The sequence below is a fragment of the Tursiops truncatus genome, chromosome 8, assembly GCF_011762595.2.
Source record: "Tursiops truncatus isolate mTurTru1 chromosome 8, mTurTru1.mat.Y, whole genome shotgun sequence".
Taxonomy (NCBI): Eukaryota; Metazoa; Chordata; class Mammalia; order Artiodactyla; family Delphinidae; genus Tursiops; species Tursiops truncatus.
In genome coordinates this window covers 54,588,885-54,605,979 of record NC_047041.1, presented here as the reverse complement: position 1 = coordinate 54,605,979, position 17,095 = coordinate 54,588,885, and the positions used below count along the sequence as shown (strand labels likewise).

Genomic DNA, 17,095 nt, shown 5'->3' with positions numbered 1-17,095 from the left:
TCTGTGAAGTATTAAGGTCTTGAGGCTGGTAGTAGGGGAGGCTGTTGGTTGCCTTAAGAGTAGGACACAATTATAGATTGCTAGAAGGTAGAAACTTCTGAGCTTGGAAGCCCAAACGGAAGCAGGTAAACTCTGCTTTAGTGCTCTGGCTGCACTGCTTTTTAGGATCCCAAAGTCCCCCCCATCCCCCTTCTTTTTGCTCGGTCCAGGGTTTGTTGCCCTTTCCCTTTGTTCCCAGGTGACACTTATACCTTTATCAGAAAATTATTATTTTCTGGGAGTCCCCAGTGGGGCTGGGAGTATTCGGTTTCTGAGCTCCTTTTCAGGCCTGCGGCCGAAGAAAGACACTGTGGTGCCTCTCTGCACTGGTTTCATCAAGCCAGGGCTTGATTGAAGACTTCATCCCACCCCCGCCGCAGTAAAATCAACCCCACCCCCCCCCCCACCCCCGCCCCGCCCCGCCGCACACACACTGAAGCTCAAGCATCCAGATAGAAAACAGCCTCGGGGATGTCAGGAACGCCCAACCCACAGTCAAGGGCGTGTCGAGGCGGGGCCGGTGGCCCAGCTCACACCCCTTCCCTGGGAAGGAGGGGGCAGGGCAGTCCCGGCGCCCTCCGGCTGGGCCCTGCGCCGGCCGCGGTGGGCGGGGTCTCCGGCCGGGCGGGTCTCTGACGGCACCGGGCCCCGCCCCTCGGGGAGGGAGAGCGGGTGGAGCGCGAGGTTAGCGCGCCAGCAGGGCCAGAGCCGGCCTGGGAATCCGCGGAACCAAGCGCAACGAGCGGAGCGCCTGGGCGGCGGCGGCGACGCACGCTATGGCTCCGGCCGGAGACCGCGAGGGCTACTGGGGCCCCACGACCTCCACGCTGGACTGGTGCGAGGAGAACTACACGGTGACCTGGTACATCGCCGAGTTCTGTGAGTGCGGGTGCCGGCCTGAGGCGGGAGCGAGGGAGGGAGGGCGCCGGTCTGAAGGGGAGACGCCGCGTGAGGAAGGGACAGGGTGGACCTGGCCGCCGGGGGAGGCACGGGGCCTGGCCGGGGGAGGTGGCGTGGGGAGACCGGGCCAGGGGACAGGAACGGGAATGCTGCGGAGGAAGGCAGCAGCTAGGGGAATCCAGTGTGGCGGGCGAGGAGGGCCTGTCTGGACGGGTTGAGGGGGGCCTCGAGGTTGGGGGGCGGAAGAGATGTGGAGAGCCCCTGCTGGACCTTAGGGGAAGCCTGAGGGGCAGGGTTGGGAATGGGGATTTCGCTGCCTGAGGGGCAAGTAGGGGCAGCCCGAGTAGAGCTTGGGACAGTGGGGGACTCCGCTAATTTGAATGAGGGCCCGGGACACCTGCTTCTACTGTTGCTGCCACCACCTTCATCGCAAGGGCACAGGAGAAGGGAACAGGTCCTAGCTCAGTCTTCCCCCAAATACGTGAAAACGCGGTCTTTCCCTTCCTCGTTCTCTGTTCCTGTGAGTCCTTCTTCGGTCACCTCCAGGGAACGGTTTTCCCGCTCTCAGATACCGACCCCCAACCCTTACCCCCCAGCCCAGTCTCACCCAGGGTATCTTCGGGTACCAGCTATCACCTCCTTTCTGAGTACGATCATTCAGCTGTCTCCTTGCACCAGGAGTAGAAGGCAGCATCTAGTCTGTACCTTCCGGCTCGTGCCAGGTTCCTAAGAGCACAAGGGATCAAGTCCCTACTCCACTCTGCCTCCTCTCCGACTACCTGACGAAGGTTAAGGTTCTTCTGAGGACGCTACTTGCACTGATTACACCTTCTGAGGACTTGGGGAAGAATCCTCCTCCAGCTGCTGCCCCTGACTGGCCCCTTGGGTGCTGTGTGTGTGTGTGTATTTCCCCAGATGATTGTTCCTTCCAGGCTAGGAACAGGAAAAATCTGCCACTTCTTTTTCTGTAGTTTACTGTGGTCAAGTTTTGAGAGCACAGCACTTGATCCTTCTTCAGGTACCTGCTTCTGGCAAGGTACAGAGGATATTTTTTGACTCACTATTACTGCCTTCTTTTAATTGGCTCAACTTTCTCAGGACATGAAGCAAAACTCTTTTTTAGCTAACCTTCCCATTGTTGGGTCTTTGTCCCAGGCAGGTGTTTGGCTTTGTAGGAAAGAGGCAAGACTTTCATGCCAGCTGATCCTACTTTATTGCATTCCCAGTAATTGGCTAGGATTAAAAAAAAAAAGAGAACTCTTTTGGTAGTTTTTAAGACTTTCAGTACTATTCCCTTTAAACTGTGATTTAGGCTGAGAGTTACTTTTCCTGAACTACTAGCTTAAATTAATAATTTTTATATGATAATGGATGAATATGGGCAAAGGGGTACATTCGTAGTATAATTACTTGGCAGCTCAAATGTTGGCAAAGGAAGTGCTTTATCAGTTTGCTGTTAGATCACGTTGGCAAACCCATACATGGTCCAGAGGAGGACCACGAGAGAAGGGACTTAAAATTGTGCTTTCTGAACTAGAAATTTGTAATGTGGAAGAGTGAATGAAACTCAGGGTTCTTAAAATGTTGAATGGGCTGTGATATAGAGCAGTTAAGCTTTCTGTATTTCTCTAGAATGTGGAATTAGAGCCTATGGGTGGAAACTGCCTGTAAGGGGAGAGATTTTGCTTCAACGTAGGGAAAATTTTAAAGTTATAATCGTTGAATGGGTTGATTTGAGAGGTAGAGGGCTTGCTGTCACTGAAAGTGTTCAAACAGACCTTGCTCAACTAACTCACATGGATATTTTAGGGGGAATTAATTGTTTGGTAGAGAAAAGGGGTTGGCTTCAGTTGGCCTTTAGGTCCTTTGCAGCTTTATGGGTCAATATAGGTAATAATGACTCTTAGTTTAGAATGAAGGATTAGAATCAAAAGAGAAAACTGGAATTAGAGTCAAGAGAAAACTGACAGTTAAGTCATGTGAGTTATGAGACAGCAAGATACTACTGTTCTGACAGATAGCTCTGAGAAATGGGAAATGGCTTTAGTTCTTAACGACCTCAGAAGAGGAAACTCTGAGCAGCCGGCAGGGAGGGTTTTGACATAGGAATCAGGGGTTGCAAGAACAGGATGAGTGAGTGTTGGCAGCCCTTTGCACTTGTACCTTGGGAGAAAATGATCTGGAGGAGGTTGAGGTCAACCTTCTCAGCCAGCAAGTGGTGTGTGTCTATCATATCTTTGAGTAAGAGACTTGATCTTTGAAAAATAGGCTGATTAATAATGTGTTTAAAACAAATTCAACTTTATCATCATAATATTTACAATAATGATAGAAATATTCATAATAATAATAATGGTGATAATAGCTATATCTAAGTGCTTACTATGTACCACACTTTGCTAAGCACTTCATATATCTTATCTTTTTCGATATTTACCATAATTCCAAAAAGAAGGCATTATTATCCTTATTTCACAGATTAGGAAATTGAAACTCTAACAAATAATTTATCTAAGGTTGCAAAAAGTGGGGTAGAGGTAGTATTCAAGTTGAGGTCTGACTCTAAAGCTGCTATACCATGTTACTTCTATCACACATTCATTGTTTTGCCCCTGCCTGCAGGGGATGAAGACAAGCATGACTAATATACTATCACAGATGACAAACTGCATAACTATTCAGGAAGCCTATCTTTCAGCATTGGGGTGTGTGTGTTTTGGGTAATCTAAGGACAAGTTTGGGGAGTTGCATGTAAAGATGGCAACAGTTCTCAGTCACTGAAAAACCTGAAACGCTGTCTTCTTAACGTCATCCAAGATGAGCTCATATTCCTTTTTTGCTTGGGTGGATTGTAAGAATGAGGGGAAAAGGTAGCCAGTTTCTCTTCAGTTGTGAAAGACTAAGTGCCTTGATGTGCCAGAAGTTACAGGTACTTTGCATGGTAGTATGGGACAATACAAATGACCATGCAAGTTAAAACCTGGCAAAGAAATCTTCATAATCAATGAGAAAAGTTATGAGTATTCCATGACCTTTACACATTTTTGTCAAACATTGTAAATCCTCTTATTGTTAGTCATAAATATATGGAGAAATGAAAAAAATGTTAAAACTAATATTTATTTAGTACACTGTAATTTAAAACATTAAAAACATTGAGAATTAAAATGTGTTATTTCTTTGTAGAAGAACTTATCTAGAGTACTTTGAGTAGTACTTGCCTTCTTGTCATATAACCTATGATATGGAATGAGTATTTTTTTCTATGCCTTGGTGGATTGTCATGCTCCTTTCTAACTTTGGATCAGGTTCCAACATTTCATTCTTTGCACTTTCAATAATGTGAAATATTTCTGAGAGTTCCTTTAATGCAGAGTTTTTGCTGGTTCACTTCTGTTCCATCTTCATCCTTTTCTCACAATCACTTTCTTCATTTGTGTTGGTAAGTTTGCCTTCACTAAGTTCCTCTGGCTGCATATCTAGTCTCTTGAGTGGCAACAGCGTCAACATTGTCATGGTCAGTTATTTCTTCTATAACTCCGTTTATGTTTGATTGGGATTTTATTTCCAACACTATTACTTTAAAAAAAAATTTTATTTTATTGAAGTATAGTTGACTTACAATGTTGTATTAATTTCTACTGTAAAGCAAAGTGATTTGGTTATACATATATACATTCTTTTTCATATTCTTTTTCATCATGGTTTATCACAGGATATTGAATATAGTTTCCTGTGCTGTACTGTAGGACCTTGTTGTTTATTCATTCTCTATATAATAGTTTGCATCTACTAATCCTAAACTTCCAATCCATCCCTCCCCCACCCCCTTAACACTATTACTTTTTGTTTCTTTGCTGCGCTTTCATCATTGTTGGCCTGTTGCACCTTTCAATTATCCATTTTTGTAGCATGTCACATACATTCATCACCAGGACACAAGGAGGCAACTCAGCTACATGCTTTGCCGTCTGTACATGAACTGAATAACAGATGTGCAGACTAAACACCAACAGACTTTGCCCTGGTCTTTTACCTGTAGTTAGAAATTTAGGCAGAGAGATATTTTTCTGTCAGCACTTCGAAGATATTATTCCGTTGTATCCTGGCTTTTACTGTTACTGATGAGGAGTCCACCAACGGCCTAATTGTTGTTCCTTTGCAATTTATTTTGCCAAATCCACCAACAAACTTTAAAAGAAGTGACTTGGTTAGTCACCGATCGTGATGTGCTTCTATTATTTACATAGTCATTTGTGGATTGAAGATCTAGTAGTGAAGTTTGTACTGTATTCAGTTATTCACAGTTAATATACTATGGTAACTGAAATTTGAATTGTGTTGTCGGGGAATTGGTATTGTTTAACGAAACTGTGGTAACTGAAATTTGTGCATATTAGAGCTCTGCAAAGTGAAGACTGCTTGTGTATTTCTAATCCTAGTAACATTCCTAGTAAGTAGGTGGTGTTATCCCCATTTTATAGGTGAGAGAACTGAGTCTTAGAGAAGTTAACTTGCTCAGTGTCATATAGCTATTAAGTGGCAGAAATGGTATTCAAATATAGGTCTGACAACTCTTTCTACTAAGAAACACTGTAACAGGAAGTGGAATTTCAGGTGCTGTCGTTTTTATGGAAGAAATATTTCCTAAAGGGAAGCAGAAGGGAATTCTGTGTTTTAATTCTGGCCTCAAGGGAGAATTACCCGGTTAAATTTTTTTTTCAGAATGTTTAATTTATTCAGCAAGTATTTATTGAAAACTTACTTTGTCATTGACTTAAAATACAAAACTATACAAAGACTGTCTCTCTGTTCAATGTAGCTAATAAGCCAGTAGAGGTATGAACAGATAAGTTCAAATAGGCATTTCCTACTTTCAAGGGAAATGCATTCCTAAAAATGTATTTGAAAGAAGAATGTTTAAAATTTGATATATTATAAAGGAGGGTTTATTTATCAGAAAGCTAAAAAATATTTTTAAATCCTAATTATGGGTTTCATAGGAGCTACTTCAGTCTGAGGGGGGTAACCTGGCTAGTAAGACTTTCATGGATGGGGAGAATGGATGGTAACTTCTGGTAGGACCATCTAGCTATCTCCCTTTTGTCCTTGGGCTAGGATGATTCAAGCTAGGTAGGTGTTGTCTCTTCTCACAGGTTTGCTGCCCCTCTCCCCGTCCTATTCATAGGAATTGAGCAGAAGGGAAGCAGGGCAACCCTCAGTCTTTACACCTTTATGATGGGATTTGCTTAGATGGGATAAAGGAGTCTGTCTTTCATTGCCAGTGCAGCACAAGACTAGAGAGGCTTTAATCAGCTGCCCCTGCCGTACACATATGCCACTCAAGGCATCTAGCTGCTTGTACCTCCTTGCACCCTTTTCCTTTCGTTTTTTCAGGCCCCTTCCCACTATCTTCTCTGAATAGTAGCCTCAAGGAAGTGAGCGTGCTTCAGGCTTCTTTTGGCCATGGGGTCCTGTGGGCTGGTGGAGTGACATCCTGTCACCTTAAGGAAGATAGTCTTTTTCCTGAGGGTTATTGATGAGCAAGCATCACTGCCTCTGACTCATAGCTCAGAAACACCGTAAGTCCACTGAAGAATGAAGGCCAAATGAAGGGTCAAATTTAGTGTACCAAAGGGTTTAGATTTAATTTATACAGTCAGAGACTGCCAGTAAATTGTTCCGGGTGCTATGATGGACATATGTATATGGTGCTTTGGAATGCAAGGAAGGGGTGCTTATTAAAAACTTAAAGCATAAAGGCTTTACAGTGTTAGTGCTGGAAGAACTGCCATACCAGCTAGCTAGCTGGTTGGTTGGTTGTGTATTTATTTATTTATTAATCATTGTGGAAAGACACACATAACATAAAATTTACCATCTTAACCATTTTTCAGTGTACAGTTCTGTAGTGTTAAGTACACTGACACTGTTGTGCAACCAATCTCCAGAACTCTTTTCATCTTGTAAAACTGAAACTCCATTTCCATTTAACAACTCCGTATTCCCTCCTCCCCCGCAGACCCTGGCAACCAATCTTCTGCTTTTTGTCTCTGTGAATTTATATAAGTGGAATCAACAGTGGGTTTTTTTGTTTGTTTGTTTTTGGTGACTGGCTTATTTCACTTAGCATAATGTCCTTATGTAGCATTTTGTAGCATGTGTTAGAATGTCCTTCTTTCCAAAGGCTGAATAATATTTCATTGTATGTATACACTACATTTGCTTATCCATTCATCCATTGATGGACACATGGGTTGCTTCCACCTCTTGGCTGTAGTGAATAGTGAGGCTGTGACATGGGTGTACAAATATCTCTTCAACCCAAAAGTGGAATTTCTGGATTATATGGTGACATAGTGTCTATTTTAACTTTTTCATTAGAAAGAAGCATTTTATTATTTTCTGTCATGGGCTCCATGAATTTATTATTATTTTTATATAAATTGTAACTTATTATTTCTACATAAATTATAATTATTAATGTACTTTATCCCCATTTCAAATAATCAGAGGCACATGTGACTATCAATTAGAGGAGATCTAGTCACTGTTACTACACTGTATTGATCCATATGAGATATATGAGATAAGGTAATGTATTACCTTAATATATTGATATAATTCTAGTCCAAAGCAAAAGAGCATAATAATTTCATTGCAGCCTTATTTCAGATAAATATGATTTTTGAGATACTGAAAATAGCCAATAGAAATAATAAAAGCTAACATTATGGGACACTATGTGCAAAGCTCTATGTGTATATTATCTTATACGAACCCTTATTATAATCCTTATAAGAACTCTTTTAAAGTTTAAGACGTTTGAGTAACTTGCCCTAGGTCAACACTATTAAGTGGCAGAGCCTAAGGGACCCAAGGGCCATTTGATTCTAAAGCTATGCGCTTAACATACTATCGTTACTACTTTTTCAGACCCCAGTGCATCCAGGGACCTCAGGTTGGTAACTAGTGGTCTAACCTTCTCATTTTACATGCAAGGAGAAGGACCTTGAGAGTTGACATGATTTGCTCAAGATTATATTGCCAATTAGTTGTGAAACCTAGACCAGAATCCACATGCAGTAGTTTCTCAGTATGGGAAATAGTAGAGCTGAGGAGGATGATGTCAAATATCGTTGATATCATATTGTTAATGGGTTACCAGGTCATAGGACTTCCTCAGAACAACAAGAGCTCCTAATTAACTATTTTTTTTTATGGTGAAGATACCTAACGTCTGTAGAGTGCTTTATAGTAGTTCTGCTCAGATTTTAATGTGCATGTGAATTCCCTGGAGGTCTTGTTAACATTCATATTCCAGTACAGTAGGTCTGGAATGTGGCCTTAGATTCTGCATTTCTTATAAGCTATGAGATGACTCCAGTGCTGTTGGTCTGGAGATTATACTTGGAGAAGCAAGACTTTATAGTTCAAAAAACACTGTTAATTCTTTTTTTCCTATGGGGTGTAAGTGTTGTCACTGTTTCTATGTAAGGAACCAGGTTCAAAAGGATAAGTGACCTGTTCAGGATCACAGGGCTGGTACTGGAACCTAGGTTTCTAACTTGAAAATCAAGTTAGGTGTTGATCACTATCCCCCTCCTCCACCCTGCTCCCAGCAGTAACAGGCCAAAAATACTGCATGTGAACTGAAGTTTGAAAATGATTGTTCTGGGTAATGAGCTAAATTGAATTTAAAATTGAACATGTTACATTTTCATTTTAGAAACAGTTTTCTTTCCATTTGTTCCCAATACCTAAGCGAAGCTCAAACCAAACTATCTTTCAGACTTTGGTCTATAGTTAGTAATTAGTTGTAAGTGGATCTGCACAGTTCTAGCCTGTTTTGTTCAAGGGTCAACCGTATGTACTGTGTTTTTTCATATATATAAATACCTATGGTAAAATTTAATTTATAAATTAAGCGCAATAAGAGATTAATAACAGCTAATAATAAAGTAGAACAGTTATAACAATATACTGTAATAAAAGTTATGTGAATGTGGTCTCTCTCAAATATCTTATTGTACTGTACTTACCCTTACTGTTGTGATAACCTGAGATGATAAAATGCCTACATGATGAGAAGGTGTTGTGATCTAGTGTTAGGCTACTATTAACTTCTGATTATGCAGAGAAGGAGATTCATTTGCTTTGGGTGATCCTGGATCATTGAACCATAATGATGTGGATGGTTGGATGTCAGGAGCAGATGATGTTGATGGCTGAGGATCCTAGGTGGGACAGAGCAGGACGGTGCAAGATTCATTATGCTACTCAGAACAGTGCACAGTTAAAACCTTATGAATTGTTTATTTCTGGAATTTTCCATTTAATATTTTCAGACTGCAGTTGACTATGGGTATTTGAAAGCTTGGAGAGTGAAACCGCAGATTAGGAGAAACTACTGTACTTGAAGGCTAAGTACAGTTTGAAGTCTAATCTTGACTTATCATTTACCTAGGTCATCCAAGATTTTAACTAGGAAAAATTGTCATTTGGTAGCACATGTTGGAAGAAATGATTTATTTCCTTTTTTTTTTTTTTTTGGCTGCGCCGTGCAGCATATGGGGGATCTTAGTTCCCTAACCAGGGATCGAACCCATGCCCCCTGCAGTGGAAGCGCAGAGTCTTAACCACTGGACTGGCAGAGAAGTCCCTATTTACTTATTTTAGTGGAACAGTAATTGATGTATGGGTAAATAAGGAGAACAAATACCTCAAATTGTAATTTGGGCAACTTTACTAACTGGAATACAGAGAATAGTAAACATTTAAAGTTTTGTCCAGTACACTATTATTTCAGGTTGAAATTTTAAGTTGTTTATTTGATTTTGGGGTTCTACTCTTGTTCCTTTGCCAACTGTTTCATAGTGGGCGGAAAAAAACACTCACCCGGAGAGTTTTCGGTAGTGCAACAAAGAGTGTTTTATAATAAATAAGTAAGGGCTGCTTCCCTGGTGGCGCAGTGGTTGGGAGTATGCCTGCCAATGTAGGCGACACGGGTTCGAGCCCTGGTCTGGGAGGATCCCACATGCCGCAGAGCAACTAGGCCCGTGCGCCACAACTACTGAGCTTGCGTTCTGGAGCCCGGGAGCCACAACTGCTGAAGCCCGCGCGCCTAGAGCCCGTGCTCGGCAACAAGAGAAGCCACCACAATGAGAAGCCCGTGCGCCACAGCGAAGAGTAGCCCCCGCTCGCCACAACTGGAGAAAGCCCGCACGCAGCAACGAAGGCCCAATGCAGCCCCCCCCCTAAAAAAAAATAAGGGCATGAAGAAACATTTTAGGACCCAGAAAGATGATTGAGCCCAAAAGAGACAGCAAAAGCAGTTTATGGTGACCTGAAACCCTACATGCTTTCCTGTGGGGAAAGTACCTGACATAATGACTTGAAGTCAGAATCAGAATCCTCTCTGAACTTTGCTCCATTGAACATTGTGACTTTGGGCAAATCACTTAATCATTCTTTGTACCAGTTTATTTTCTATAAAATGAGAACAATGAATATCTGGTAGGGTTGTGAGAATTAAATGGCATGATACCTGTGAAAACGCACAGGGAAGTGCCTGGCAAATACTAGGTGCTCAATAAAAGTCGAATTGGAATCTAGTCAAAATAAGTTTAAAAAATAAATACTACTTTGTTATAGTTGTGACCTTCTTATCTGTGATGGTTACTTTTATGTGTGAACTTGGCTTGGCTATAGTATCCAGTTACTTAATCAAATACTGATCTAGGTATTGCTCTGAAGGAATCTTGTAAATGTGGTTAACACCTACAGTCAGTTGACTTTAAGTGAAGATTACCCTCAATAATGTGAGTGGGCCTCATTTAAACAGTTGAAAGGCCGTAAGAGCAAACACTGAGTTTAGGGATTGGGGTAGGGAAGTTAAACCTTTATTTGGGGAGGTCTCCTATCTGACCCCTCACCTTGGTGGACTTCCCCTCCCTTCACCCCTCTTCCCTTTCTTCCTTCTTTGTTTCATTTATTTGAATATTTTGAATACACCAGAATTTTTAGATGTTTTCAGTGGAAAGGTCAGTTGGAGTATCTAGTGTGCCGCACAACCTTAACCCGATTGCTTTTGCATCTGCTGTTCCCTTGTCATTTGTAGCTGCATTCCCAGTCAATGGATACCTCTTTAAACCTTGACTGATTACTCCTTACAGAATTAGGTGTTTCTTCTGTTTCCATTTGAAGACTTTCTATTGACTGAAGGATAAAGGCCAAAGAGTAAATATGGCATGAAAAGCCCCTTTTTTAAATGAATATTTTCACATGTACAGCAAAGTTAGAAGAATTTTGCAGTGATTATCCATTCACCTGTTGCCTAAATCCTACCAATAACATTTTAGTATACAGTACTTTTTTTAATCTTATATCTATTTATCCATTCCTCTCTCTATCAATTCATTTTATTTTTTGATACATTTTAAAGTAAATTGCAAACATCTGTATACTTTCCCTCTAAATATTTCAACATACATATCATTAAAGTTCAATTCTCTGTTTTTTCTTTGGATGTAAAATTTGTATTCAATGTAAATGCACAAATCGTGTGTATTTGCTGGATTTTAAGAAGTGCATTTATATGCATAACCAAAACCCCTATCAAGATAGAGAACTTTACCCGTCAAACATGAAAGTTCCTCATGCCCCTTCCCTGGAATTCTCATCTTCACCTTCCCCCTTCTCTCCAGGGCAACTATCTGTTCTGATTTTTTTCTTCACCATAAATTAGATTTGTTCATTCTAGGACTGCATGTGAGTAGAATTATATAATATTTACTATTTGGTGTCAGGTTTCTTTCACTCACATAGTATTTTTGATGTTCATGTTGTTGCATGTGTTGGTAGTTCCTTTTTATTGCCAATTAGTATTCCAGTGTATGAATGTAACATAGTTTATCTATTTTCCTGTTGATGCACACCTGGCTGTTTTCAGGTTTTGGTAACCATAAAGCTGTGATATACATTCTTGTACAGGTCTTCTTGTGGATATATATTTTCATTTCTCATAGGTAGATACCTAGACATTTAGGTTACTTCCATGTCTTGGCTGTTGTAAATAGTGCTGCTGTGAACATTGTGGTAGTTTTTGTCTTTTCTGGATATATGCCCAGGAGTGGGACTCTGGATTATATGGTAACCCTATTTTTAGGTTTTTAAGGAACATCCATACTGTTCTCCTCAGTGGCTGCACCAATTTATTGTACAATCCCACCAACAGTGTAGGAGGGTTCCTTTTCCTCCACACCCTCTCCAGCATTTATTATTTGTAGACTTTTTGATGATGGCCATTCTGATTGGTGTGAGGTGATGATACCTCATTGTAGGTTTTTTTTTTTTTTTTTTGCGGTACGCGGGCCTCTCACCGTTGCGGCCTCTCCCGTTGCGGAGCACAGGCTCTGGACGCGCAGGCTCAGCGGCCATGGCTCATGGGCCTAGCTGCTCCACGGGATGTGGGATCTTCCCGGACCGGGGCACGAACCCGCGTCCCCTGCATCGGCAGGCGGGCACTCAACCACTGCGCCACCAGGGAAGCCCCTCATTGTAGTTTTGATTTACATTTCTCTAATAATTAGTGATGTTGAGCATCTTTTCATGTGCCTATTGGCCATCTGTATGTCTTCTTTGGAGAAATACCTATTTAGGTCTTCTGCCCATTTTTTGATTGGGTTGTTTGTTTTTTTGATATTGAGTTGTATGAGCTGTTTATATATTTTGGAAATTAAGTCCTTGTCAGTTGCATTGTTTGCATTTTCTCCCATTCCATAAGTTGTCCCCATGTACACACATGTTTTTTAAAGTAGATGTGAGGGCAGTCTGGCTTTGTTGTCTGATATTATGTTGATCTGTTGATCACTGGAGTTGATTCAATTAGGCTTGCCAATCAAATGGATATTCTTTGTTCTCACTATTCTAGGAATGTCCAATTTAAAGCTTGACAATTGAAGAGAATTATGACCTTGTTAAAGGAGGACTATTCTTTGGTTAAGAGCAGCCATCATTGGGTAAACATTCAGCCCCCTATGTGCCCTTCCCTCATCCCATCTTCTTTCTTTTTCTTCAGAGATAACCACTATCCTTAATTTTGTGTTTCATTTCCTAGTCTTTTACCACTTAAGCATTCCTAGAAAATACAGTTTAGGTTTGCTTGTTTTACATTTTATGTGAGTGGAATTTTACTATATATACGTTCTTCTGCAACTTGTCTTTTTCACTCAAATTGTGGTCCTTAGTATCATCCACGTTCCTGAGAATTATCTACGTTGATAGGTTAGGTAGTTCATTTTTTTTCTTACTTTTGTTTAGAATTTCACTGTATGAATATATTGATTTATCCATTCTTCAGTCGTTGGATGGTTTGTTGTTTCCAGGTGTTTGATATTACAAATAATGCTGTGAACATTCTTGTACATCTTCTGGTACACACAAGTGTAAGAGTGTCTGTATATATTTAGGAGTATAATTATTAGATTGTAGAGCATGCCTATATTCAACTTTTATTAGATCAGAGGTTCTCAGACTTTTTGGTCTTATGACCCCTGTGCACATTTAAAATTATTGAGAACCCTGGAGAACTTTGCGAGTTAAGTCTATTGGTATTTACTATATTAGAAGTTAAAATTAGAAACAAATGTTTATTAGTCCATTTAAGATTTGTATCTATGAGAAATGAGATTTGTCCTGCTGTTGAATCAGTAGTTTGTTCCTTTTTATTGCTGAGTAGTATTTCATTATATGAATATACTATAGTTAGTTTATCCATTTACCTATTGATACTAGGACTGTTTCCGTTTTTGGCTATTATGAATAAAGCTGCTATGAACATTCTTATTCAAGTCTTTTTGTGAACATATATTTTTCATCTTTCTTGGGTAAATTCATAGAAGTGGAATTACCAGGTCATAGAGTTAGTTTATGTTTAGTTTTTTAAGGGACTGCAAGACTTTTTTCCAAAGTGATGTAACTTTTCATTCTCATCATGGAAGTTTTGGGTGCTCCACACACTCAAGGACATTTAGCGTTGCCATGCTTTTTAATTTTGTCTATTCTGGAGTGTGTATAGTGGCATCTCATTGTGATTTTTTTTTTTATTTTGTTGCGGTACGCGGGCCTCTCACTGCTGTGGCCTCTCCCGTTGCGGGGCACAGGCTCCGGACGCACGGGCCCAGCGGCCATGGCTCACGGGCCCAGCCTCTCCGCGGCATGTGGGATCTTCCCGGACTGGGACACAAACCCGCGTCCCCTGCATTGGCAGGCGGACTCCCAACCACTGCGCCACCAGGGAAGCCCTCATTGTGATTTTAATTAGCATTTACTGATAACTAAAGATGCTGAGCACATTTTCATGTGCTTCTTGGACATTCGTATATCTTCTTTTGTATATTGTCTTTTCAGATCTTTTGCCCATTAAAAAAAGTTGGGTTGTCTTTTTATTTTTTATTTTTAAAATTAATTTTATTTTTGGCTGTGGTGAGTCTTCGTTGCAGCACGCGGACTTTCTCTAGTTGTGGCGAGCGGGGCCTACTCTTCGTTGCAGTGTGCGGGCTTCTCATTGCGGTGGCTTCTCTTGTCACGGAGCACAGGCTCTAGGTGCGTGGGCTTCAGTAGTTGTGGCACACGGGCCTAGTTGCTCCGCGGCATGTGGGATCTTCCCGGACCAGGGCTCGAACCCGTGTCCCCTGCATTAGCAGGCAGATTCTCAACCACTGCACCACCAGGGAAGCCCCCGGGTTGTCTTTTTATTATTGAGTTGCAAGGTTCCTTATATATTCTGGACATAAGTCCTTTTATCAGATGGATGTTTGGTGACTGTTTTCTCCCTGTCTATGTTTTGTCTATTCATTTTCTAAAAAGTATCTTTTAATGAGGAGAAGTTTAAAATTTTTATGGAGTCTAATTTATCTTTTTTTTTATAGTTATTACTTTCCTTATCCCGTTTAGAAACTTTTGTCTACCCTCAGATTATAAAGGTATTTTCCCATATTCTCTTACAGAAGTTTTATAGTTATAGCTTGATACTTAGATCTATATCCATCTCAAATTCATTGTATATATGGTGTGAGGTAGGGATTGAAGTTTATTTTTTTCTCATATGCATGTCCAGTTGTTACAGTGTTATTTGCTGAAAAAACATTCCCCCCCCCATTGGATTGCTTTTGCTCTTTTGTCAAAAATCAGTGAGCTGTACATGTAGGTCTATTTCTGGGCTCTCTGCTCTGTTGATCTATTTGCATATCCTTATGCCATTACCACAGAGTCTTGATATATATAGCTTTATAGTGGACCTTGAAATCAACTACTATAAATCTTCCAACTTGGTTCTTTTAAAATATTGTTTTGGATATTTAGGTCTTATGCATTTTCATATAAATTTTTGAATCAGCTTGTCTATTATGGTGGTTTTAAAAGATGTGCACTTTGCTATTTCTCTGTAGAACTTAATTACCTTCCCCTTGAGTGTGGTCCAGATTTAGTACCTTGCTTCTAATAAAATAAATTAGAAGTAATGTGATGAAACTTTGGATACTAGGTTATAAAAGGCATGACTGCTTCCCTCTTGGCCTCTTTCTTGGATCACTCACTCTGGGGGAAGACAGCCCTCATGTCATGAAAGGTCTATGTGATGAGGAACTGAGGCCTCCAGCCAACAGACAGGTGAATTAGCCATCTCGAAAGTTGACCTTCCAGCTTCATTTAGGCCTTCAGATGACTTTGGAGCTGGCCAACATTTTGACTACATTTCCATGAGAGATCCTGAGTCTGAACTCTTTCCATATTTTTGACTCTCAGAAATTATGTGACATAATAAATGTCTGATGTTTTAAGCTGCTAAGTTTTGAGGTAATCTGTTATATAAAATAGATAATACATCAATTTTTATTTTAAAAGCCTACTGGGATTGTATCATATTATAAATCATCTTGGGGAAACAGACATCTTAAAAATGAGTCTTACAATCCACCATGTTATATTTCTCCATTTATGTAGGTCTCCTTTAATTTTTCTCAGTAGTTTTCATTGTAGAGGTCTTAAACATTTTGTTAAATTTATTTCTAAGTACTTTATATTTTTTGATGTTCTTATACATTATATTCTTAAAATTTCATTTTTCTCATTGTTTCTCTATTGCTAGCATAGATATTTAAATTGATTTTTGTCATCATCCTTATATCTTCTACCTTGCTAAACTTATTAATTTTTTGTCACTAAGTAAATAATCATGTAATCTATGAATAGAAAGTTTCGCTTCATCCATTTCAGTAATCTTTATGCATTATTTTTCTTCCCATGCTGTACTGGCTAGGACCTTCCAGTACATTGTTGAGTAGAAGTGATATGAGCAAACAGCTTTGCCATTTTTATTTTTTAATTTAAGGAGGAAAGCATTAAATATTTTATTATTAGATATGATGGGTTTTTTATTATTAGGTAAGCTGTAGATTTTTTGTAGGACTTCTTGGTTGAGGAAATTCTTTCCTTTTCCTGACTTGCTTGAGTTTTATCATGAGTGGGTATTGAATTTTGTCAAATATTATTCTATACCTGTTGAAGTGATTTTGTCCTTTCTGTTAATATGATGAAGTCAATTGATTGATTTTTTAATGTTGGACCAACTTTGCTTTCCTGGCCCATTTGGACATGATGTATTAGCATCTCTGTCTCTCCTTCTCTATCTCTATGTCCATATCCATATCTATATCTATAAATCTATATCTGGGTTTGATTTGCCAGTACAGTTGCCCCATGAACAACATGGGTTTGAACTGTGCAAGTCCACTTATACGGGGATTGTTTTTCAGTGAATATGTGCTACAGTACTACATGATCCTGGTTGGCTGAACCCCCTGATATGGAGCCCATGGGTGCAGAGTGCGGACTGTAAAGTTATGCTCAGATTTTCAACTGCTTGGAGGGTTGGCTTCCCTAACCCCAGTGTTGCTCAAGGGTCAACTGTATTTTTGTTAAGGATTTTGTATCTTTGTTCATGAGAGAGACTGGTCTATAATTTTGTTTTCCATTATGTTTCTTTTGTCAGTTTTTTATAGGTTGTATTTTTCAAGAAATTTATTTTATGCAAATTGCTGAATTTTCTGATGTTCTCTTATTGGCCTTTTAATGTCTGTAGACTCTAAGGTGATCT

General features: G+C 40.2%; 1 protein-coding gene across 1 annotated transcript in view; it reads left to right on the top strand.

Annotated features, from left to right (window-relative positions):
- Window positions 1-732: 732 nt before the first annotated feature.
- Window positions 733-17,095, top strand: part of ACER3 (alkaline ceramidase 3) — a 188,125-nt gene continuing 171,762 nt past the window's right edge. The window contains exon 1 of the mRNA XM_033862213.2: window positions 733-918. Within this exon, the coding sequence (XP_033718104.1) occupies window positions 816-918 (103 nt within the window). The 5' untranslated portion in view covers window positions 733-815. The remainder of the gene's footprint in view (window positions 919-17,095) is intronic.